Raw genomic sequence first — 25,730 nt, 5'->3', positions numbered from 1 at the left:
CGAATGGCAATGAGCATGTTGGTCGCTGAAATAGAAATCATACCCCCAAAATAAGCCCTAGTTGCATATTATTTTAAAAAAAAAGTCAATGGGAATACCTTACCCAGCAGGCTCGGTCCTTGTCCCCTCCTGCTGCTCTTCAGACCTCCGGCACGGTTTCTGCAGTCCTCGGCTGCTCACACAGGATCACTTCCTGGTTAGGGGATACATAAATCTGCCCCCACAAAGGTTCTGCAAGCGCTGCATTGATTGGTTGAGCAGCGCTCAAAGAACCAATGACAGCCATCGCTTTGAGGAGGCGGGATTTATGAATTTGAAGAGTCACTGCTTAGTAAATTTATAAATCCCGCCTCCGCAACAAGACTGCTGTGATTGGCTGAGCCACAGCTCTCGAAGAAGCAATCACAGCCGTCACTTCTTGGAGGTGAAATTTATGAATCCCGTAATGAGGAATTTATCCTGTGTGAGTGGCTAAGAACTGCGGGAACTACGTCAAGACTCCGGAGAGTAGCAAGAAGGACCTGGACAGAGTCTGCTGGATAGGTAAAATAAGCTATTCCCTGAAATTAACTTTAGCGCCTCTTTTGGGGCAAAAATTATAAGACCATGTATTATTTTCGGGAAGACACCTTATATAGCACATTTGCATCACTAAAGCTTTTATTTTAGTTTACAAGAGTCTGTTCACTTCCTGCATATTTGGCTATTTTGCTGGCTGCATTACTCCTATTGACCCGTAGATGGTGCCGAATTACCACCCATGTATGGACATATGTTGACATTTAATAGGACTTCTTGTGTCTGCGCTGTTTTTGAGGAATTAAAGGGCACAAATTTCAAGGTGGAGTGGAGATCTGCTGTAAAGGGTCACTGTGGCTCCGTATTACCTATGGTGTCACTACATTACATGGACAGCAATTGATTTCTTGGTGTGAGTAATGTTTCTGTAAAACTGAAGCCACAAACATGTGTTGGTGCACTTAGTTTTACAATAGCCATCCCAAATAAAGGGCATCAAATCCCCTTTGAGATCAGGATTACACAGCCTCAAATATATGGCGATGTGCATTACTGTGACATTACCTGCATTCTAATTGTAATTTCAGATGTTTTGATAGTTGGTAACCTATTTAATTAGTTGATGCTAAATCTGTATTCCACACACAGTCCCAATCTAAACTGAACCAGATGCAAAATCTTTTGAGTGCCATGGTGTCCGAAATTAGTCCTGCCATCCGCTCACGTGTTGGATCTCAGTCCTTGATTTTGGATGCTCTATGTCTTCTGCTTGACGTCATCTCTCCAAAACTGCGACCAGTGAGTATTAAAGCTGAACTTTGTCTGAAGTTGATGACAGGTTTGTTTAGATGTTGCAGGTTTTTGGTGCAAATTCCAGACTGACGATACCAAACTGTAAGTAAAGTTCTCAAAAGCCTGTTCACGTGCCCTTGATTATAGGAGCTGCACGTGCTGCAGATTTTCCCATATATAGCATCCTCAATCTGTTCAACGTTTCACATATTTTGTGAAAACTCATGTTGTGCAGCGGTCGGGAGAACTTTTTTCTGCAGACATCCGTTCTATCTAAACCTCAGCCTAAGGGCCAATTCCCACAGGCGGATTTCCGGCACGTGTTACGCGGCGTAAATCCACGGCGATGCCCGCAGCTATTAGGTTCTATTGAACCTAATAGTGCAATGCTCACGGTACAGAATTCCGCCTCGTGAACTCTCTCGTACTCACCCGCGGCATGTTTTATTTGCCGTGGGTGTACGCGCGGACAGTTTCCGTTGCAGTCAATGGAAGCCGTCCGTCACACTATCTTCCGCTGTTTTTGTGCCGCCCGCCACTCCGGTGGGGCCGCCCGCTGCTGCTTCCTACCGCCTGCGGCTGGGAGTGTGGGCGGCAGGCCGACCGGCTTGGCATAGCTGCCACGCACCGCAGTCCTCTACTTCTGTGCGCAAAGGAAATATTCCGCCGCGCAGTCCTCAGTCTTTGCAGGTGCGCTGTCGTCCCTGTTAGCTGGGGCCGCGCTTGCCTGTTTTGTGCAGTGTGGGAGTGCGACCATTTCAGTAGCCGCCACATGTCGCAGAGCCGACATTTTAGTTCCCGCTGTGCGAACATACGAGTTTCGCGGGACGTGGCTCGTGTTGCAGGGAGATGCAACATTTCTTGCCGCGCGCACTGGTCACCGCTGCTGTACGACCATTGTTTTTCCAGCGCTCAGCTATATGTTCCGAGGGCGGTCGCAGTTAAAGGGCGGCCGCAGCCTTGTCGCTACGTGGCTGCGTTTTCGATTGTTGCGTGGCTGGCGAACGGCACCGTTAGGCAGGTGTAGGGCCTGTGCGTATGTTAAGCCTTTTTTCTAATTACGTTGCCCTTTACCCCTCCTGCAGTTCCCTTCAGCCAGTCTTCAATAACTGCAGCTCCCTGGTTACCCTTCTTGTTCCGGTTTACACGCGGACAGAGGCGGCCAGAGCCACATGCAGTGTGCTCTCGCTATGGTACAAGATTACACTCAGTCAGAGAATATCTTGTCCTAAGGCAATCGTCGGGCTCTCCGGATGCCCCCCCCCACCCCCCACCCCCTCTCCCCTGCAGCGAGACATACTACGCTGTCTGTGTCCGGGGTGACTCGCGGACAAGGGCGGCCAGAGCCACGTGTTTTTTTGCGCATTTACACTACACGATTATCGCTTAAATTTGTGTGAACGAATTTAGAGCTTTAATTGTCCCGTGTAAATGGCCCACAACCAAGGCCACCAGGTCTATTACAAGAATCTGCCTATTGCGCCATGACAGTCACTAATAAGAGCGTGATTCTAAAGTGTTATGGAAGCGATCAAAACATCACTTTTTCAAATAAAATTAAATAATGTTTCATAAACATTAGCCGCTTTTTGATCTTTGCTATCCGAAACCCACCCACAACCGATCTGATCGGAGATAACACGATTGTGGATTTTAACCCTTTAAATGCTATCGATTCTGACAGTAGCGATCGATATTCTGATGTCCTGAATGGCCTACCCCAAATGAGATTGTGTGGTGCCGTCCCGGTGTAATTGTAGTCTGGAGTCTTCTGAAGGACCCCAGGGCTGCCATGATGGTTCGCTTATTAACATGTGCCGTAATAGAACGCTGGTCAAAATGGACTGTAATGTAATACTGTAGTATTGCAATAAACTGCATGAAACGATCACAAAAATGTAAAAGTAATTAAAGGTGGTTTGGTTGTTTTTTTTACCTAATTGGAAAAAATAAAAAATATTAGAAGTTTTAACCCGAACGCCTTTTCCTAGTTTCATACAAATCAAAACGTGGTATCGCCCCATTTGTAAGAGTTTATTAATTAACGTATCGCATTATTAATCTTGTATAGCGAAGGCTGTTGGGATTTTTAAAAATTGCAATGCCAGAATTGTGAATTTTTATTTTTTTAATTTTTGGGTCGCCCCCCAACATCAAGGATAAAGCAATCCAAGTTGTATGTACCTCAAAATGCTAATAATAAAAACTATAGGTCACGTTGCGAAAAAACAAGCCCCCATACAACTCCATCTGTATAATAGTTATTGGCCAGGGACAAAAGATGGCGACAAATTCTCTTTATTTTTTTTAAGGTATCTCATAAGTAGTACTAAAACGACCTATAAAAATATGGTATCAGCATAATCATACTGACCTACAGAATAAAGATGTCATTTTTACTGCATTGTGAATGCTGTAAAAGGATACTCCCCGCCCCATCACCCCACCCCACCCCCCAAAAAAAAAATGGCACAGTTGCTTAACTTCAGAAATTCTTTTTATTTATTTATTTATTCGTTATGATACAATTAAAAAAATATATCTCGTCCTGCAAAAAAAAACCACCTGGAAAAGTCAGAAAAGCTGATCATTGTGTATACCCCTAAAATGGCACCATTGAAGAATATAAAATCCCCCCCCCCATGATAAAACCAATCCTCATACAGCTACATGGACAAAGGGATTTTTAAAAATGCGGGTCTTGTAATCTCCCTGAAACGCGCCCTTGCTTTAAGGGGCTTAGCTCCATCTAAGAGACTCCCCCCCCCCCCCCCCTCCCCCAGGGTGCGATTACTTTTTGGTGTGGGGTCGGATGATGTAATCTATATTTTTTTACTAATTTTTCTGGATCACTTTCTTCATATGGGCTACAACTTCTGTAGGTCACATGTTGCTGTAGACTTTAGGTATTTAGTAGCGGGTCCCTGAAGATGCGGTCAACAGTTTAACATCCAAGTGTAGGGATTTGTAGAGCGAGCTGCCATGTCACATACGTAAGGCCAGCTTATCCTTACTATATAAGGGTATGTAGACTTTCACAACCAACTTCTTATTTCTCTAATGCATGGAAAATTATGAACTCTTGCCAGTAGTATTACCTAAAATACTCCCCATATTGTGTCTAAAGCCCTTAATAACGCTGCGTGTCTTCATGGTTACACATAAACCCTGTGCAGTTTGGTCCTGTAAGTCCTAGAGATAAATACGCACATAATAGATTTTGTGTGGCCCCTCCATGAGTAGGATAACCCCCTCTACGGTGTCCATGTGCCCTACTAAATTATATGGTCTTGGTTTTCCCCTTTTAATGCCCGCTGCTCATTTTCTTCATGTTTTACTGTGTTTTTCCACCCAGCCGGCGTTCTCCATGTTGTCTTGACTCCAGAGGTGTCGTACAAGGTCATTGTCTCCCCCTGGGTCTGAGGTTATTTTCTTTTTCGTTCTTTTTATAGACCCGTAAGCCCCAGGCTCATATCCTTTTAATTTAATTGTGATTGAAGTGAACAAAAAGCAATTTAATCCTATGTCTCCGGGTGAGCCAAGGGCCAAGGCAATTAGACAGAAAATTCATATTTTTAGACTTAAAGTAGCCGACCCTTTATTCTGCGTCCTGAGGATCAGCCTCCCCTGTGTCGTCTTTACCTGTTCAGGTTGTTCCATACCTGACATATCAGACTATAAATGCAGAATAATGCATATTATAGTCCGGATATTCTTGAGCATTGGAGGTGACCCTCGTCTTGTGTATTTTAATTAATTTTTCTTAATAACCATTTCAGTATATTAGAGACATCTGTCACCTACACTTGGTATACAGAACTGATCCTAATGTGTGATATACAAGTGTAAGCTTCACACACATGCGTTTTTGTAGCCTGTGTGATAGAGACCTTAGTTTCATATACTAAATGTATGTAACCAACGTCAGTAAGTAGAAGTGTTGATTGTAAATTAACGGGATCCTGCAAGGCTGCGGGTATAGTGACACTTCTGCCACTTATACCCATCTTTAGGAAATTTGCAAGCCTTACTTGAGAAACTTTGCAGGGCCGGACTGGGGTTGAGTGCAGTTAAGCTCGTGTGTATTCATATATTCACGCTCACCCTCCAGATGGTGATTGGCAGGTCCTTCTATGTGCACAGTAGCATGGAAGAAACTGTCAATCAGCAACTGGAAAGGGGGAAGACCTACAAGACTATTGGATGGATCAACCAGACCTGATAATAAAGTAGAGATGGGAGCGAAAATTAACTTACCGTATATACCGGCGTATAAGGCGACGGGGCGTATAAGACGACCCCCCAACTGTCACCTTATACGCCGGTATACAGTGGAGAAAAAAAAATAAATTCATTACTCACCTCCCACGGCAGGATGTCGCTCGCTCCGGCAGGATGTCGCTCGCTCCGGCAGGATGTCGCTCGCTCCGGCAGGATGTCGCTCGCTCCGGCAGGATGTCGCTCGCTCCGGCAGGATGTCGCTCGCTCCTCGTCCCCGGCGCAGCATAGCTTTCTGAATGCGGGGCTTGAAATCCCCGCTTCCAGAAAGCTAATACACACGCCGGCAGCCATGACATCATTGAATGGCTGTGATTGGCTAAAGCACACGTGGCTTCAGCCAATCACACTATTCAATGACATCATTGAATGGGTGTGATTGCTAACACGTGCGCCTTCAGCCAATCACAGCCATTCAATGATGTCATTGAATAGTGTGATTGGCTGAAGCCACGTGTGCTTTAGCCAATCACAGCCATTCAATGCTGTCATGGCTGCCGGCGTGTGTATTAGCTTTCTGGAAGCGGGGATTTCAAGCCCCGCATTCAGAAAGCTATGCTGCGCCGGGGACGAGGAGCGAGCGACAGCCTGCCGGAGCGAGCGACATCCTGCCGGAGCACGACAGAACGCCGTGGGAGGTGAGTAATAAATTTTTTTTTTTACACTTTTTTTTTTTTTTGTATTACCGGCGCATAAGACGACCCCCGACTGCAGAGCAGATTTTTCGGGGTTCAAAAGTCGTCTTATACGCCGGTATATACGGTACCCATTCTAGTCCTCTGAGCGTCACAGGAGTTCTCACATAGCCGGACACTGGACCCCCCCCCACTCAAGGCATTTAGGATATTTCAACATGGATTTATATGCAAATATGTAGCGCTAAGGCATGCACATTTGCACACACATCCCTGTGAAGCCGCCCTAACTAATTCTCACTATTTTTTTTTTTTTACGTCTCTGCTTTAGGCCGGTCTCACACGGCCGTAAGTGTGAAGCGCTTTTTGTTTATATTTTCCGCGCCATCGCTTGGCCTCAGCCTGGGCTCACACTACGTATGTTAACCGCATATTACGCTGACTCTACATTTGTGTGATACATGGCAACTTGCAGGCAATCAATTACATTGACTTATGCAGTTCCGATCACATTAGCTTGTTGGAAATGCATAATATGTGAGCACAAAAAAAGAACGCAGCATATACGAGAGAGATCCCATTGTTCTCTATGGGCGTGTATAGATGTGCGCCCATGCACGATGGTGCGCGAAATATGAACACAAAGAAAAATCTGGTGTATTGCGCACGACTGCATGTGTGAGTACGTGGTCATGTGCAGTACAATTTCCTTGCTATACGCGGTAGTACACAGGGTAACGGATGGCTCCACAGCTGTGAAAATGCTGTGGATCCCCCCCCCACACCTATTTACGCTTACGGCCGTGTGAGCCCGACTTTAAAAATGTGGTCCAAAATCCTTTCCAATTAATTTCGCCACCTTCCTGTCCCGGACTACTATCGGTTGATCATCCTGCTGTGATATCCAAGCAAGCTCTGCTGAACCCTGTGAACCTTTGCAGCGCAGTATACAGGTACGTCACTTAGGGTGTACTCCCTTTCTCATGTTCTGCGCATGCACTGAAGTAGACTGAAGAACATCGGTGCATGCGCAGCAATGAAAGTACAGCCCTGAAACAGATGTAATTGCTGACCTATCCATACGCAGCACAACAAAGGCTCATGTGGCGCTCACATGATATGGGCGGAAATTGCTCGTGGTTTACAGGAGGATTACGTGACCATAGTACCAATCGGGGAAAATTGGAACTTTTTTGTAACAGTGAGTAAATTGCAAAATTGCTCAGTGTAAGCTAAAGAATGGAATAGATGGAGGTTTGGGGTCTCGGGACAACCCCAGAGCGGGTTGGTCCCGGTTCATAACCGCAATGAACTTCTCTTTTCTAGTCTACATGGAGCTCAGTAGGTCTCAGTCACCGGGGGGGCTAGGCTCCTGCCACGGGGGCCTCCTATGAATTTTCACACAGCCATGGTCGTTTAGGACTAAAATACTGGGTACAGTGTTAGAAAGCCTTTAGCGGTATACACTTCCCCACGTGTGTCCCTGAGCCGTACAGACATGACGCGTGACTACAGAGCGTGTCTTATGTCTGACACTTCTAATCTCTGCCCTTTACCTGCACAGACCCTGCCAGGATCAATATGTTTCCTTTAAGAAAAAATGTTCGCCTCTCATCCGTGATCGATGTTTGGAGCCGCTCCTGTGTCTGCTCACTTTCCTGGATGAATAATTGATGGCCGATAAGTGTTTGTAAACAGGAAATCTATACCCCCCCCCCCATCCCCCCTGCATATCTCCAGCTGTACGTTTAGGCTTGAGCGTTCCCCTATCCCCTCACTGGCGCTCTGATCTCCGCTTCTGTCCTGCATACTGCAAGAGGGTTTTATTTATTCATGATATCTAGCACGGTGGAAGAGCAGACTGCCCCCTTGTGGGTACTTTCATTTTGAGTTGTATTTTTGAAATAAGATTGGGAGCAACATCAAAAACTGTCTTGGCAAGAAACATAACTTTGTCTTATCCATTACTATTCCTTTAATCCGGCACCCGATGGTCTGGAAATCACTTTATTAGCTCAACTTTTAAACAATTTTAAAAATTCCCCTGCCGCATCATTATAATAGTAACTGGATAGTCCGGCTGGTATGGGGCATGCGGTGTGAAAAATGTCTTTTTCCAACTAACTTCTAGGATGTTGCACTGATACAGTATACAAGACCTGTTGAAGTGAAAAGTTTTTTGGGCTAAAGTTTTGATGGCCTATCTTCAGGGTGGGTCATCAATAGTTGATTGTGGGGGTCCGCCACTTGGGATCCTCGCTGATCAGCTGAATGAAGTGACAGTAGGCGCTGAGGAGAGCCCTTCTGTCACTTCAGTCCATAACAGGCATACTGCTGCACACTGTATAGTGGATGTGCCTGATATTGCAGCTTAGTCCCATTTAGTTGAATGGGACTGAGCTGCTCTCTGGCCATGTGACCAATGAATGTGATGTCACATGCCTGAAAAGGGGCTGCAGTGCTCAGCCACACACCGCGACCTCCATCAGCTGATCAATGGGGATCCTAAGCAGCGGACCTCCCCAATCAACTGAGGATAGCTCATCAATAGTTCTGTCCTGGAAAATCCCTTACATGGCTCTGACATGGAGACTGAAACCTTAGGAGTGGGGTAAAAATAATTTCAGTTATCCATAAAACCTGCTGGTTCATGTAGTAATCTGGTTTATCTGATAAATTGGTATTTCAGTGGTTCCTAAGCTCAAAAAACTATTTTTCTTATAGGTCTTTGACTTCCTTCCCCATCAAGAAAAAGAGGGTTGGCGTTGTACCATCATACTAATTATGATGGCCATTAACTGCTAGCTTGGCCAGGAGATGTTACCGCTGGTGGTGGTTGTGTTTTTGTTTTGTATTGTAGTTAGCAGTGGCCACTACAGGTAAATTGTGGTATTACATGTGGCCAGACAGAGTGCCGAGGTTTGTTAGCGTATCTCCCCTCTGGATTATGGAGGGGGGGTTCTCAATAGGAAACCTTGTCAATGCTATCTTTATGGCCTAACAGTCCGTATGACAACATCTCTTTAACTTGAGTGATACAAAGCTGCTGCAGCGCAGAGCCTACGGCCGAGGGAGGTCTTATTAGAAGAGAAAAATTATTTCCTCTCTAAAAATATTGTACAACCTTTTTATCTGTGGTTTTTTACTATGAAGGAGAGAATTGTGCCCTCATAAGGCAGTTATGGTGTATTGCACCTTCAGTAATGTGTGTGATTGCTGCTCTTGCAGGTGAATACTCAGCTGTACAGCATGAAGGAGAAGCAGCAGCTGGCCGACCTGATCAGCACCATGCTGGCCTATAACCTGACCTACCACCAGGAGCGCACCATGGATGGCCAGTACGTCTACAAGCTGGATCCGTGAGTATCTCCTGTCCTCTTCCTACTGGGAATCATCCTGTGTCTTTCTCGCATCCTGATGTCCTCCGGCACCGACTTGATCAATAATGTATTTGTTGAGCGAACAAATAAGATACGTAATGATTTTCTTCTCTCCAGTCTTCCACTCCGCTCTGTCCATAACCTGACTTGCAGCTGAAGTGTGCTGCGCTCTTTATTGATTGAGGCAAAAATAGTCCTTTTATTCAGTTCAGTGATGTTTATGTAGCTGTATATACCAGCGCGCTCCTTCTGTTGCAGGACTGCAGCTTCTAGCGTGCCTTCATATCCAAGGTTGGAAACCAATGGTGTGATAAAGAATCCACGGAATATGAGCGAGTTCAATAATCGCCACGGAGCCGGCAGACAGATGTAAAACGGAGTCAAGATTTTCAAGCCCATAAAATACTATAATTCTCACGCTCCACGTGAAAGTCAATCCCAAAAAAATCACCTCATTTCTCACTTGCAGCCGCAACCAGACGTAGCCTAAAAGCATCTGCCTGCTTGTTGACACAATCCGCTTAATCATCTGGACACGATCCCTCAAAGATATTCACACTAAGCAAGAAAAAAACTACTTCACATGGTGCGGTAACCTTTTAGGTAAAGCTGAATACAAAATTACAGACTATACTCGCAAAGGAGCAATAAAAGAAAGCCTATAGTATAAAACCGTAGCAATCCACGCCACTTCTACTGCCCAACCGAGGGTTTCACAGACTAGCTTCTTCCAAGGAATTTATGATTTAGGCATTTTTTAATTGCACTTTTGTGAGTAAGACCTGGAATTTTATATTAAACCTAAGAAGTTACTGCACTATATGAAGCAGTTTTTGCTTAGTGCCGATGCCTTATAAGGGATCGTGTCCAGATGATTAAGATGGGTGAGAAAAGAGGTGATTTCTTTGGATGATCCTTCTCTTCAAGACTTACACATGAAGTGGTGAGAATTATTGGATTTGACTGACATGCAATGAAAGTTTATTATTTTTGGGGCTCATACCGATGAGTAGAACAGGGAATTTCCTCAGGGGTGGGTCTGTAAAGCTTCCTTGGGGGCGGGGTCTTAAGGGTCTTTTATTGAGGTTAAGAACAGAACTGTGCTCTGTAGCAACAGGATGAAAAGGGCTGCTGGTTTGATAATTATGATTATCCATTGCCTTGATGTTTTTTTGATGCAAAATTAACTAGGGGCTAGCTCTCTGACAGAACCTAAAAAAAGCAAAACAAAGACTGACTTGGTGTGTCCAGTATGTCCAGTTAGGTAATAGAACCATCAATGTGATCCACTTAGTCACTCTGTCCAGTAACACTGACATCCGTTCCTGGAGAATGCAGTAGGAGGCATACAAGAAAGGCATCCCAGGTGCTCAGTCTGTGACCGGTTCCCTTTAATCCCTCAGTGACCGCTGAGACGCCTTTTGATGGGTCGTATTGGCAGTCTATGTATGAAGAGAGATCGCGACACGACCTCTCTACATACAACGCGAGCGCTGGCTGTTTCTTACAGCCAACACCCGGTGGCAGAAGCTCCGATAAGATGTTCGACTAATCGGATCTGTTAACCCTTTAAGTGCCGCTGTCAATTCTGACAGTGGCATTTAAATCCCCAAACAATGTTCGGGGGTTCCCGTATGGCCTCCTGTGATGAGATCACAGGGAGTCATGCGTGTGTTATGGCAGCCGGGGGCCTTCTGAAAGGCTGTAATGGCAAAATGCCTATCAAGCCATGCCCTCGTTGTGGCTTGATAGACTTGCCTGCCCAATAGCAGTATGATGTAATGCTATGGCATTACATCATACTGTAAGAGCGATCAAAGCAGTATATTTATATATAATAATGTTTTAAATCCCCCACCGCCTAATTTGACATATTTAAAATAAAAATATTTAAATAATAAAACGAAAATGCATATTTGGTATCGCTGCGTCCGTAAAAGTCTGATCTGCCAAAGTAATGCATTACGATGAATGTTGTCAGAAAAAAATAAAAACCGCCAGAAATGCACTCTTTGTTTTGGTCACCTTGTCTTCAAGAAAAAATTTAATAAAAAGCGATCCAAAATTTGTATGTGTTCTAAAATGTTGCCAACGCCAACTACAGGACGTCCCGCAAAACATGAGCCCTCGCACAACTGTCGACGGAAAAATAAAAAAGCTATTGTGTGCAGAAGATGGAGACAGAAAATAATGTAGAAATAGAAAGGGTTTAAACCCACCAGCACCTAAAGCTCCATTTACACTGGATGAATGTCGGGCAAATGATGCCCGACTCTCGTCCCTGTGACTCCTGTGCTCCTGCAGGGAGCTAGCAGAGCTGGCTGGTTTATGGAGTGGCCAGCAGGGGGCGGGGCACTGCAGGAGATTTCTCTCCTCTCGCTCCTCTCCCACTCTTCACTGAGATACACAGCGGCCATTCGCTACTGAACGGCGGCTGTTTAAACTGTGTTGGGCATCGTTTTCCCTACATTCATCCCGTGTGAATGGACCTTAAGTGTCCCAGGTAGCTGATCACACTTTGCCCGTCCTAATCCAGGGATTCTGAAGAGACGTCCAGGAGAAACGCTCACCGGTCCTCAGTGAGCACAAATCACAAGTATAGTGGAAGGAAAAATACTCCACGCTCCAAGGGGCTGGGATAGGACTCAATATTCCAATAGCTCAAATAAACATCTTTAATAATTATAACAATTTGTAAGCGCCTCTCTCAAGCACTATAACGTGTATATAACATTTATATTAATATATCTGTTATATTGCTTGAAAAAGGCATTTGCAAGCGCCGAAACGCGTTGCTAATTATGATTAAATATGTTTCATGGAACTTTTGAGCTATTAGCATACGGATTTCTATCCCGGCCCTTGGAGCGTGGAGTATTTTTCCTTCCACGGTTTCTTTCCACTTAGAATTTTTTTTTAAAGTTTTTTCAGTACATTATATGGTAAATTTTAAATGGTAATCTTGATGAATACAACTCATCCCGCGTAATACAAGCCCTCATACAGCTACGATGGATAAATAAAGTTACGATTTTTTTTATTTTTTTTAAAGGTGGAGGAAAAACGGGAAAAAAAGTTTAATCACTAAGCAGTTAAAAATCCAAGCAGGTTCTTCAGATGTAGCCCCTCTAGTTATGAATGGACAGAAAACTCCAAGGTGGCAATAAAACAGGGACTTCTATTGCTACAACAGCATGCAGCTTGTTTTCGTTTCGGAGGACTCAGCAATGTATTTGCCTCCTTTTCCAAGCATTTCAAGATGTTTATGGTGGAGCGTGCATAAAGTGGTCTGAGCGGAATCAGGTTTTCGGGCAATACAGGATCTTCACCAGCGGACAGCGCTGCAATCAGGAGCAGGGGAGTGTTTAAAAAATAAAAAAAAAATTCCCCACACCATATCGGTGTTTACCAACTCCAGTCCTCACAGACCCCCCAACAGGCCCTGTTTTCAGGATATCGTATAATAAGAACCCCCTATGGCAATGTCTGAGTCACTGATAATTACATCACATGTGCGAGGAAATCCCAGGAACATGGCCTGTTGGGGTCCCTGAGGACTGGAGTTGGGGAACACGGTACCCTTGGAATAGCGCCATAAATTAAGCCAGATTCTCTAGCCACAATTTTGAAGCAAGCAGGTGACCCGTTGTCACTGTGGAGCCCCAGTCTAATTCCGGTAGCCTTGCCATAGAGGATTCTGGGAAAGCTGGCTGACTGCCATTGGGGGAGAGCTGTGTTAGCGTTCATATTGGTTGTCCTATAGCTTTCCTAGACTTTTCAAGGGAGGTTATTTGATTTTGAGAAGCGGTTCTCTTTAACGGAGGGATTAGGGATTTTGGAGGAGACCTTTTTGTTTATACATAATCCACTAATGGATCGTCTTTTTTTTTTTCCATGTGGGCTGTTACCTCACTGCCTGGCAGAAGATGAGGCAGAGAGGCGCGGAGCTGTCACTAATCCTCTGCCGGTTACATAATCTCCCTGGGTGACTTCTCCTGGAGACCAGATTATGCAGCGCTCCTTTCTGTATCACTTGTCATCAGCTTGTGTTGGGTATTATATTAGCGGCACGTTTGTTTGCAGCAGATGGCCCTCACCTCTAAAATATAGATTCCTTTTCTCATTTAACCCATTTTGCAGCATTGAACACTAGGCAGATCTGCACCGTTGTGTAAATGTCACTTGAACAGAGATATAGCAGAGCTGAGTTTGTCACGTAATGACTAGTGTTCCCTTATAATGGCTATTAGCACTGCATTATGCATAGCATCAAATGACAGTCTGCTCTGCTATATCTATATGTGAATACACATCACCAATCCCTCGGCTCTTGTTCAGACCTAGTATTTCTCACAGCTGAGGGTTTGTTTCAGTCTAAACAATCATGTGTGGACTCCGATCTGAGACATTTTTTTTACCTACACTAAGAGTCATAAGGCAACTTGGATCAAATGCCATGAAAATGCTCAAGATGTTGCCTAATAGTCTTGTAGAGGTAAAATCTTTTATCATGCCCGAGTTTGTGAAAATGATCAGAAAAGCGCCTCTTTTGTCCTTGGGTTGTGTATGGTATTGCAGCTCAGGTCCACTGAAATGATGGAGGCTGAGCTGTAGTACCGCAGTACAACCTGTGGACAAGGGTGGCTCTGTTGCTGGAAGGAAGACAGGTTTTTCTCTCCTCTGATGGCCCCTTTTAATGTTCCTTCTTTTATAGCAACGTGGAGGATGTCTGCAGGTTTCCGGACCTCCCAGCCCGCAAGCCACTCACATACCAGGCCAAGCAGCTTATTGCTCGTGAGATTGAACTGGAGAAAATGAGACGGTCAGAGGCTTTTCAGCAGGCGAGGAATGCAGGACAGGTGATTGCAGAGCGCACGCTTATATCACAGTAAAAGGTCATATCATATCAAATGCGTGGGATTCACTGTCACTAAGTTTTCTCAAGGTAATCTGTGCAGGGCAGACTGCAATCCTGGGTGGAGACCTAGATCTTATTCACGGGAGCTTTAAGCTGGGTTCCCACATGGCGTATTCCTGGCGGAAATCTCGCGGTTTGGCCACAGCGAAAAATCGCAAGATTTCTGCCAGGAAAGTGCTGCTTCAAAACCCGTGGCACCTAGCTGCAGGTTTGGAGTGGCTTGGCTGCACGCTTTTCCATTGCGGCCGTCGCTCCTATAGAGGATAGCACGGCCACAACAGAAAAAAAAAGAGTGAACATGCTGTGGCCAAGGAATCCGTGCTGCAATGGATTCGCCATCCCATGGGAACAGGACTTCTGAGAAATCTCTTCCACATGGCTGGCAAAACCTGGGATTAGCGTCCGCAGGCAGACTGGCCGCGACGAGATTCCGGACGGAATTTCCGTGGTAAATCCGCCCTGTGTGAACCCAGCCTTATGCCCTGAGTATACAACCTGGTGACTTCATGAGCTTGTCCTCTCAGGCCAGGCAGCCTGTGTAAACAGCATGATTCTCATTGCTAATGGTGCAGTTCTCGGGTACTAATCGTTCAGGGTTCCTGGATTCCTATGTGAAATGCTGAAAGAGCAGTATTTAAACAGCACGGAAAGTGCACAAGCCATTGCTGGTTTTTATGCCAGCTGAAACTGAGCAATGAGAAAGGAGCACACCACTTTAGATAGTCTTTCAGTCATTTCCGTGTTTCAAACTGATTATAGTTTTGCTCGTTTGAACAATAATCTTCCTGTCCAAACTTTAGTCTGAGTCTTATTCAACTGCCTTCAAATACAATATAAATGTGGTCAGTGCTACAGCATATGGCTACAGCATATACTGCATCCTATACTGATCCTGAGTTACATCCTGTATTATACCCCAGAGCTGCGCTCACTATTCTGCTAGTGGAGTCACTGTGTACATACATTACTTATCCTGTACTGATGCTGAGTTACATCCTGTATTATACTCCAGAGCTGCACTCACTATTCTGCTGGTGGAGTCACTGTGTACATACATTACTCATCCTGTACTAATCCTGAGTTACATCCTGTGTTATACTGCAGAGCTGCACTCACTATTCTGCTGGTGGAGTCACTGAGGATCAGTACAGGATAAGTAATGTATGTACAGAGTTACATCCTGTATTATACTCCAGATCTGTACTCCCTATTCTGCTGGTGGAGTCACTGTGTACATATATTACTTATCCTGTACTGATCCTGAGTTACATCCTGTATTATACCCCAGAGCTGCACTCACTATCCTGCTGATGGGGTCACTGTATACATACATTACTTATCCTGTACTGATCCTGAGTTACATCCTGTATTATACCCCAGAGCTGCGCTCACTATTCTGCTAGTGGAGTCACTGTGTACATACATTACTTATCCTGTACTGATGCTGAGTTACATCCTGTATTATACTCCAGAGCTGCACTCACTATTCTGCTGGTGGAGTCACTGTGTACATACATTACTCATCCTGTACTAATCCTGAGTTACATCCTGTGTTATACTGCAGAGCTGCACTCACTATTCTGCTGGTGGAGTCACTGAGGATCAGTACAGGATAAGTAATGTATGTACAGAGTTACATCCTGTATTATACTCCAGATCTGTACTCCCTATTCTGCTGGTGGAGTCACTGTGTACATATATTACTTATCCTGTACTGATGCTGAGTTACATCCTGTATTATACTCCAGAGCTGCACTCACTATTCTGCTGGTGGAGTCACTGTGTACATACATTACTCATCCTGTACTAATCCTGAGTTACATCCTGTGTTATACTGCAGAGCTGCACTCACTATTCTGCTGGTGGAGTCACTGAGGATCAGTACAGGATAAGTAATGTATGTACAGAGTTACATCCTGTATTATACTCCAGATCTGTACTCCCTATTCTGCTGGTGGAGTCACTGTGTACATATATTACTTATCCTGTACTGATCCTGAGTTACATCCTGTATTATACCCCAGAGCTGCACTCACTATCCTGCTGATGGGGTCACTGTATACATACATTACTTATCCTGTACTGATCCTGAGTTACATCCTGTATTATACCCCAGAGCTGCGCTCACTATTCTGCTGGTGGAGTCACTGTGTACATACATTACTTATCCTGTACTGATCCAGAGTTACATCCTATATTATACTCCAGAGCTGCACTCACTATTCTGCTGGTGGATTCACAGTGTACATACATTACTTATCCTGTACTGATCCTGAGTTACATGTTGTATTCTACTCCAGAGCTGCATTCACTATTCTGCAGACTTCAGAGTGGAAATCTCTGAGCATTCATTGCTTACTGAGTGCCCGCACAGAGCTCGCTTTGGTGTGTTGCATTCTGGGACATTTGATCTTTACACCATGTTCTGTATAGACTTCTGATATAGGAACCACTAACTCCTCCCCCTGTGTTATAGGAGGGTCTCACCTGCGCGGTTTCTGGTGACAGCCTGTCGTGTGGCAGCCATGGCGTCACCCTACTTCTGTGCAGTTATCTCCTCGCTGCTGCTTGTCTATTCCCCCGCTCTGCACATGATGCATCGGCTCTTCTCTCTTCTGGGGCTCTGTATAATCCCCAGGTATACGCAGATGCTGTTGCACTCGGGCCAATTAACCTATCAGTATATATTTAGAGTCGAGTGGAAACGTTTGCACACATAAGAATATTAAATCTCGCTGCAGATGTTGCTTTGGGACAGCTACAGACTTAGGTGCAGCGCCATGCCTCGCAGCAGAGCTCAGTGGCCCTGCAGATCCTATATACTGCAGTGGTCATGTAGCTAGCCCACATTCACACGGGACGGTAATGGTTTGCATGTTCTTTGCTAAAAGTGGCTACCAGACACCTTTTATCTCCTGAAGGAGCGAAGGACCAGCGTAGTCTAATCCATGAATGTGTGATGCCCCTCCGCTGACCCAATACACAGTATACAGTCAGCAGACTCCATCTAAATCAGTTGAGGCCAAGAACTATTGCCTGCAGTACATGACCAACCCGTAACCTCTACTGCCCCTAGTGGCACACTTGCCTTATTTCAGCACTTGCAGGGACATCAATAACTTTGTAGACTCATTACTGGCTGGAGGATTAAGTGCTTGGTTACCCTGTAGCAATCATTAGTCTTCTGATTACCCCTGTGACTTGACAAGGCTCCCTAAAGAAACAGCGTGCCAGCTCGTAAGACTGTCTGTGTACATTGTATCCCAGATACCGCCGGCTGGGAAGACACAAGTGGGGTCATTGCTGTTGTCATTAAGATCATCGGCCTCTTCCACAAGGCTGATGAAATCGCTGTTATGTAGATTGTTCTTCATCTCTATAGGAGTCCAGCTGTGCGGCGCACGCTGACATCGTGAGGACGCAGCGCTGCAACGGGGAGCCCGGTCAGTATGAAACACCGTTTCACCGGAATCCCCGTTCCATCAGCTTTGCACCCCATAATGTAGTTTATGGTACTCAAAGGTGATGGTGCCCCTATAATGGGTTATCCATGGGGCAGGGCAGGCAAACAGTTGTGCACACAATCATTTGTCCCCATACTGGTTCATCGCTGTTGTCAGAACATTCCTGGTTTTACATGGGGAGATGCGCTGCTGACAATGATTTTTCTGTGCCACGTGACAGATGCCGTCACCCGACAAATGAGCATTTGGTGAGTGTCTGTGGAAAAAGGTCTTTGAAGGGGTTTTCCAGGAAAAATAACATGACCTCTCCTTAGAATAAATAGTTGATCAGCTGGGGTTTGCCATATAAAATCCCGGGCGATCAGCTGATTAGGTTTTTGCTGTTAGCGCCACTACACACAGGAATATGGAGCATAAGCAATCAGTGGCTGGCATGTGTAACCGCAAGCTCAGTGCTCATTAAAATCACGCACCGGACACTACCCAGGGTAGGAGCAGCAGCTTCCACTCCGAACTCCTGTGCTGGCATGTGCCCGAGCGATGAACCCGCTGATAAACTATTGATGACCTGTCCCTGGAAAACCCCTCTAGCATGCACCATCTCCGTGTAACATTGACATAGCAAAGAACAAAGACATAGCTACTTCTACAGAGCCTGCGCGGTGTTGGATTTGCAGCGCCCATTGTATGGTTACTGTAGACATGTGAATAGTATGCTGTTGTAAATAATGGAAGGCGTCTGGTTCTCCAAGACATTTTTCCTTAGAAGGGACTGATTGAGATGTCATCACAAACTGTCTTTTATATGTCTTGTAGCAGAATAATGCCAACGATTCAGAGAAGAAACTTGATAAAGAGGCTGCCAGAAAACCTGACGCCAAACCTGCCACACTAAACCACAAACAACGGCTGGAAAACATCATGAAAAAGACGACTTTTGAAGAGAAGGTAAGCACCACAGATTACAGGTCTTCACACTCCTATATGTACATAGAGTGGAGGTACTTGTGTGGTTAGGACCAGTACAGAGTTACTAGACACAATCTGGTTGGGCAATGACTGTCTGGAACCTGCAGGATTATAGGCCCCTTACATACGGTCCAATCCCCGTTCAGATTCTCGCTGGATCCCTGGGAATCTGAATGAGGATTGGCCTGTGTAAATGCCCACAGCGGCTGAATGACCAATGATAATTGGCTTGTCGTTTCCACTTCTGCAGGCATAAAAATCAAGCACCGATTGGCCCGTGTAAACAGGCAGTCGTTCATCTATAAAGGACGGCCTGTTTACTGTGGATTGGAGATGGGCTAGAACAATCTGATGTGATCCTCACTTGTGTGAAAGCACAGGAGCGATTATCACAGCAACAGTTGTAGGATACTGAAGTACGCCACAGCCGCCCTGTGTAAAAGGACCCTTACACGGTGGGGAAGGGGGATGGGCTCCTCCGCTGGATTTTCTGTTTCTGCCCAGACCCATGTTAGCATGGACACATTTTACTCCTCCAGTTACTAATTCCACGTGTTATTTCTTAAATGCAGCCTGAAAAAGATTTCTTTGGACGCCAAATTGTAAAGAAGGCGATCTCTACAGTCACAGGTAAGACTCCTTCCCTAAATGGGTGGACAGTAATGATAAATGTGCATCAGCTAGTATTGTGTAGTGACCCAGTTGTGTATTCACTCCATAGGGTAGGTGCTTTTTGTCTCTGGTTTCAAAATGTCCTGTAAAGGTGAAGTATCTTATAGTTAAGTTAGACCTCTTTCAGTTGGCCCAGACATTATGGGTGACCGTGCGCGGTCTGTAGAGGATCGGATAACGCGCAGATGTGTGGTTTGATGCTAATTGCATCTCAAAACCTCAGGCACAACTTGCAATATGGCCTCTGAATGAGGCCTTAATGTTGTACATTTTGGCTTCACCCCCTCCATGCTCTGTAGTATTCCTGCCTGGAGGTAAAGGAGATGTTGGCGGCACTTAACTTTTCCATGTTGTACACCAAAATATTTGCCTTTTTTTTTAAAAAGGGCTTTAGATTGTAAAACAGAACAATTAGGCAGGAAAAGGGTTGAAATAAATATATTAGCTTTTCAATGGATTCCAAATGACATTGAAGATTCCAGCTTGCTGTAAGTGTATGGAAACTGGTTCACAACATTTGGAGGTGGCCATGTGCTTAGCTATTCTGCTGGCACTGTCCTATTTCAGCAGGAAGTGTGTTGGTCTTGTCGATGGCCTCTTTGTCTATGATTTACTATTTTTTTTAAGCTACCCTTCTCTCTAGTGCTCATAGTTATTCTTAGGAAAGTGATCTATCAAATTTGAGGAGGCCCATAAAGTGCTGAAATGATCACTGAGGAGTTGTCACACCCTGAAATGAGCCTTCCGACCACTTAGCTCTTGCTTGTACATGTTTTGGACACATTGATCCAGGCTACGGCATGTGTTGTGAGCCTCTTTAGAGGGATGCAGCTGCTGACTGCTCTTCATCCACCACCCCTTCCCTGTGCATTATCTGTAATATACAGTGGGAGGAGACGTAGATGAAGGCTCACACCGCCTCGCCCGTTCTACGGCTTTGCTTTGAATTATTTACGGCTTCTTTCAAGCTGCCTCTGACTCTATTCTGACCAGCTATGTCTTAGTTCTGTCTTTTGGAAAAGCTGGGTGATGGCTAATATGGAGGTAGAGTTGTGACCTAACTTTTCTTTTGTCCAGAATATTCAGTCTGCTGCATTCGTAGCTTCTTTTCCAGGCAGTAACAGTCATGAACGCCCAAAGAGCTTTATTACGGATGTCCTAAAATGATAGACAATGTGGGGGGAGATTTACCACACACATCAGTCTGTCTTATACTGGTTCACTATTGTTTAGCCCACAGAACATCTTGGTATTTGGTTTGTAACTAATTTGTTATCTCTGTTTAATGCAGTGAAGGCTAACCAAGAAGAATGTATAGAAAAGAAAATAGGGACTGCTGTGGGGAACAGCCACGTTTGGTTCCGATTTAATGAAGGCGTTTCCAATGCTGTGAGGAGGAACGTTTACATCAAGGATCTGTTATGATGATGGCAATGTATAGATGTGGCACTGCCCGGTTGGTGATTTTGTGCCCTAAGACTTCTGTTGAATACTGAACTGTTCGATGGATGAGATGTTTTAACTTGTTCATAATGTTTATATATTTGTGAGAAGTTTACTACAGACAAGTGTTTTCTATTAAATAAGAATTTTAAGTAGATCTCAAGGAACATTTATATTCTTCCGCTGTGGAAAAGAACCCGTGGCCTTAAGGGAGGGAAAGTAATATCTTTGTATGAGTAACCAAGAGGAATGGGGAAAGGGAAGAGATAAAATAGTTACTTGTACACTCATTTGTAAAAGTATTACTATGTAAACTTACCTTACTGTAATACTGCCCCCTATGTACCATACACAGGTTTCCCTGAAAATAAGACCCTGTTGCATAGTATCTTTTTTTTTTGCCCCCAAAAAGTTGCGCTTGGCCTTATTTTCAGGAGGACAGAAAAGTTTAATTACCTAGCAGCAGGTTTGGTCTGCGTCCCTCCCGCTGTATTCCGGCAGGCTTCCCATAGTCCTCTGCTGCCCACAAAGGATTGCTTGCTGGTTACGGGATTTATAAATTCCGCCTCCGGGAAACGTTGGCTGATTGGTTCAGTGAGCGCTGCATTGATTCTCGAGCGCTGCTCAGCCAATCACAGCCATCGTGTTGTGCAGGCGGGATTTATGAATTGGCCAATCAATGCTGCAGCTCAGCTAATTCATAAATCCCACCTACACAACACTATGGCTGTGATTTGGTTCTCAAGTGGTGCTCAGCCAATCGGAAGTGAAATTTATGAATCCTGTAACAAGGAAGCGCTCTACTTGCTGAGGACTGCAGGCACTGCTCTGGAGAGCAGTGGGAGGACCCATACAGAGTCTGCTATGTAATGTGTATTTTTTTAAACAGCTAGGGCTTATTTTTGGGATTGGGCTTATATTTCAAACCTCCCTGAAAAAAAGGATGTTATTTTCAAGCACACACAGTACTCTAATTCAAGAATATAACTACTATAATAGTGCTCCCTATGTACGAGAATATAACTACTAGAAAACTGCCTCCTATGTACAAGAATATAATTACTAGAATACTGCTCCTATGTACAAGAATATAACACTGCCCCTATGTACAAGAATAGAACTACTAGAATACGCCTCCTCTGTACAAGAATATAACTACTATAATACTGCTCCCTATGTACAAGAATATAACTACTATAATACTACCGCCTATGTACAAGAATATAACTACTATAATACTGTCCCCATATGTACAAGAATAGAACTACTAGAATACGCCTCCTCTGTACAAGAATATAACTACTATAAAGTTGTTCTATTCTTGTACAGAGGAGGCATATTATAGTAGTTATATTCTTGTTTAATACTGCCCCCTATGTAGAAGAATATAACTACTATAACACTGCCCCCTATGTACAAGAATATAACTACTATAATACTGCTCCTATGTACAAGAATATAACTACTATAATACTGCTCCCATGTACAAGAATATAACTACTATAATACTGCTCCCCTATGTACAAGAATATAACTACTATAATACTGCCCCCTATGTACAAGAATATAACTACTATAATACTGCCTCCTATGTACAAGAATATAACTACTATAATACTGCTCCTATGTACAAGAATATAGCTACTATAATACTGCCTCCTATGTACAAAAATAACGATTTTATAGTAGTTATATTCTTGTACAGAGGAGGCGTATTATAGTAGTTATATTCTTGTACATAGGGGAAGCATTATAGTAAGTATATTCTTGTACATAGGGGGCAGTATTATAGTAGTTATATTCTTGTACATAGGAGGCAGTATTATAGTAGTTATATTCTTGTACACAGGGAGCAGTATTATAGTAGTTATATTCTTGTACATAGGAGCAGTATTATAGTAGTTATATTCTTGTGCATAGGAGACAGTATTATAGTAGTTATATTCTTGTACATAGGGGGCAGTATTATAGTAGTTATATTCTTGTACATAGGAGGCAGTATTATAGTAGTTATATTCTTGTACACAGGGAGCAGTATTATAGTAGTTATATTCTTGTACATAGGAGCAGTATTATAGTAGTTATATTCTTGTGCATAGGAGACAGTATTATAGTAGTTATATTCTTGTACAGAGGAGGCGTATTATAGTAGTTATATTCTTGTACATAGGGGAAGCATTATAGTAAGTATATTCTTGTACATAGGGGGCAGTATTATAGTAGTTATATTCTTGTACATAGGAGGCAGTATTATAGTAGTTATATTCTTGTACACAGGGAGCAGTATTATAGTAGTTATATTCTTGTACATAGGAGCAGTATTATAGTAGTTATATTCTTGTGCATAGGAGACAGTATTATAGTAGTTATATTCTTGTACAGAGGAGGCGTATTATAGTAGTTATATTCTTGTACATAGGGGAAGCATTATAGTAAGTATATTCTTGTACATAGGGGGCAGTATTATAGTAGTTATATTCTTGTACATAGGGGGCAGTATTAAACAATATAACTACTATACTACTGCCCCCTATGTACAAGAATATAACTACTATAAAGTAGTTATATTCTTGTACATAGGGGGCAGTAATAAACTACTAGAATACTGCTCCTATGACCAGATATTGGAGTTACAGGAAGATCATTTGCAGGTTTCCTGTGCATTCTGGGAATAGCAAAGAATTACTGTAAGCAAAAAGCGTGTCGGGTCTAGCCGCTTCCAGGACATTGCCAGAGGCACATAGTTATACACATAGTAATATCTTATAGGCTCTGTATCTTTACAATGCTTGACGTTTGGAAGTGGACATCAACTGACAACATGGAAAAGGAGAAGAACCCTATGCTGAGCTGCAGCGAATGTTATATGTTTACAGACCTACCAGAGGAAAAGCTAAACATTGGCTGCCAGATTGTGTCTCTACTGGAGGAAAAAGCACAAAGTCTTCAGGAGAGATTTGCTACATTGAAACGTATTAAGGAAGATGAGGATTTCCTTACCAGTAGAGGAAAGTCTTCAAAATGTTGAAGGAAAGGAAAGGCGCAGTGTACCTGCAGCAGCCGAGGCATGGAAGCACATCGGTCAAAGAAGCAGGAAGAATGAGTCAGCCAGCACCCATACCGCTTGGGAACTGGTACCAGGTTCTCACGCAGGGGGACCTGTTACTGGTTCCTGAGTAAGAGAAAGATGTACAGCAAAAAATGGCTCTACCCACCAAGAACTGTGTAGTAAGCACACAGTCCTCTTCAATGAAGAAACAGTGTTGTGAAGAAGGGAGAGCGGAACAGAGGCCACTGTCTGCACACCTCTCGTGAGGTTGTTTACCAGGCGCACAAATCAAAGATGCATCTGATAGGCTGTCAAGACTCTTCAGTACTACAGAACACCACCCATTCCTACCAATACATGTAGGGAAAAAGGACCTTGCAACTATCTGCAGACACTTTGAAGACATCAGAAAGAAGGTAAAGGAACTAGGAGCACAGGTGGTCTTCTCATGAATCTCTCTCTCTCTCCCCCCAGTGGATGGCCATGGAATAGAATTGTAAAGGTGAACTGGATGGTGCTGTCAGCAAAGATTTGGATTTCTAGACCATCGAGTGAATTACCTATATAATAGACTGTTTACTAGAGAAAGGTTGCACCTTACAAAAACGGGTAAGCATATATTTGCTGGGCGGCTTGCTTCACTCATTAGGAGAGTTTTAAACTAGAACAATATAGGAATGGAAGTGAAAGGCCAGGTAAAAATATACAGCGAATTAATACAACTGAGAACCTCGCTAGTAGAAGTGGAAGAACAAAGACAAAAAAACTCAGAAGGAAAGTAGGGGAACAAGAGACACCGATCACAAACTAACATGTTTCTACACAAATGCCCAGAGCATGGGAAACAAACAAGGGGAATTGGAGCTCCTAACACAGGAAGAGAAGTATGTTGTCGTAGGCATCACGGAAATTTGGTGGAGTGATACACATGATTGGAACACAAGGCTTGAAGGACACAACTTTATAATAAAAGGGAGGAGGTATTGCATTGTATGTTGGGTAAACAATCTCCACAGGGATTCAAGCTTCAGAGCTGGGAGTTCTGTAGAAACTGTTTGGGTAAGAATACAAGGAGAGAACAACAGAAAGGACACCATTGTGGGCATTTACTATAGGCCACCTGGACAAGCTGAAGATATTGATGAACTCTTTCTAGATGAGATGGCCAAACTCTCAAAAAAGCATAACATAGTGATGAGAGATTTTACCTATCCAGACATTTGTTGCAAATCTCTCAGGTAAAAGTAATGGATCCAACAAATTCTTATCTGCTCTTGCTGACAACTTTATCTTCCAAAAGGTAGAAGAGAAAACAAGGGGATCTGCTATCTTGGACCCAATTCTTACCAACAGGGAGGGATTGTGAGGAAGTAAGGGTGGCTGGGACCTTAGGATGCAGTGATCAAGGAATCCTTGAATTTTGGATAAAAAGGGGAGGAAGACCTGAAAAGAAAAAAAAAAAAAAAAGTTTTGATTCTCTGAGGTCAATGGCTGGCTCTTCATAAGGACGGAAATGTCCAAGAAGGTGGGGAAATATTCCAAAAGAAGATTCTCAAAACACAATAGTTAACAATTTAAAAAAACCAGGATGCATGAACACAACTTGCACAG

The 25,730-nt window shown here is 43.9% G+C and overlaps 1 protein-coding gene across 2 annotated transcripts in view; it reads left to right on the top strand.

Moving 5' to 3' along the window:
* The window catches only part of CHTF18 (chromosome transmission fidelity factor 18), a 56,167-nt gene extending 34,940 nt beyond the window's left edge, over window positions 1-21,227 (top strand). The window contains exons 17-22 of one of the 2 annotated variants that reach the window (XM_066576617.1): window positions 1,168-1,317; window positions 9,453-9,583; window positions 14,319-14,463; window positions 18,806-18,934; window positions 19,528-19,585; window positions 20,919-21,227. In XM_066576617.1, the coding sequence (XP_066432714.1) occupies window positions 1,168-1,317; window positions 9,453-9,583; window positions 14,319-14,463; window positions 18,806-18,934; window positions 19,528-19,585; window positions 20,919-21,052 (747 nt within the window). In that variant the 3' untranslated portion in view covers window positions 21,053-21,227. Of the gene's footprint in view, window positions 1-1,167; window positions 1,318-9,452; window positions 9,584-14,318; window positions 14,464-18,802; window positions 18,935-19,527; window positions 19,586-20,918 lie in introns of both variants that reach the window. The other variant, XM_066576616.1, reaches the window with a different exon arrangement.
* Window positions 21,228-25,730: the final 4,503 nt, after the last annotated feature.

This window comes from Eleutherodactylus coqui, chromosome 8 (assembly GCF_035609145.1).
Source record: "Eleutherodactylus coqui strain aEleCoq1 chromosome 8, aEleCoq1.hap1, whole genome shotgun sequence".
Taxonomy (NCBI): Eukaryota; Metazoa; Chordata; class Amphibia; order Anura; family Eleutherodactylidae; genus Eleutherodactylus; species Eleutherodactylus coqui.
This window is presented reverse-complemented; position numbering and strand designations above follow the sequence as displayed.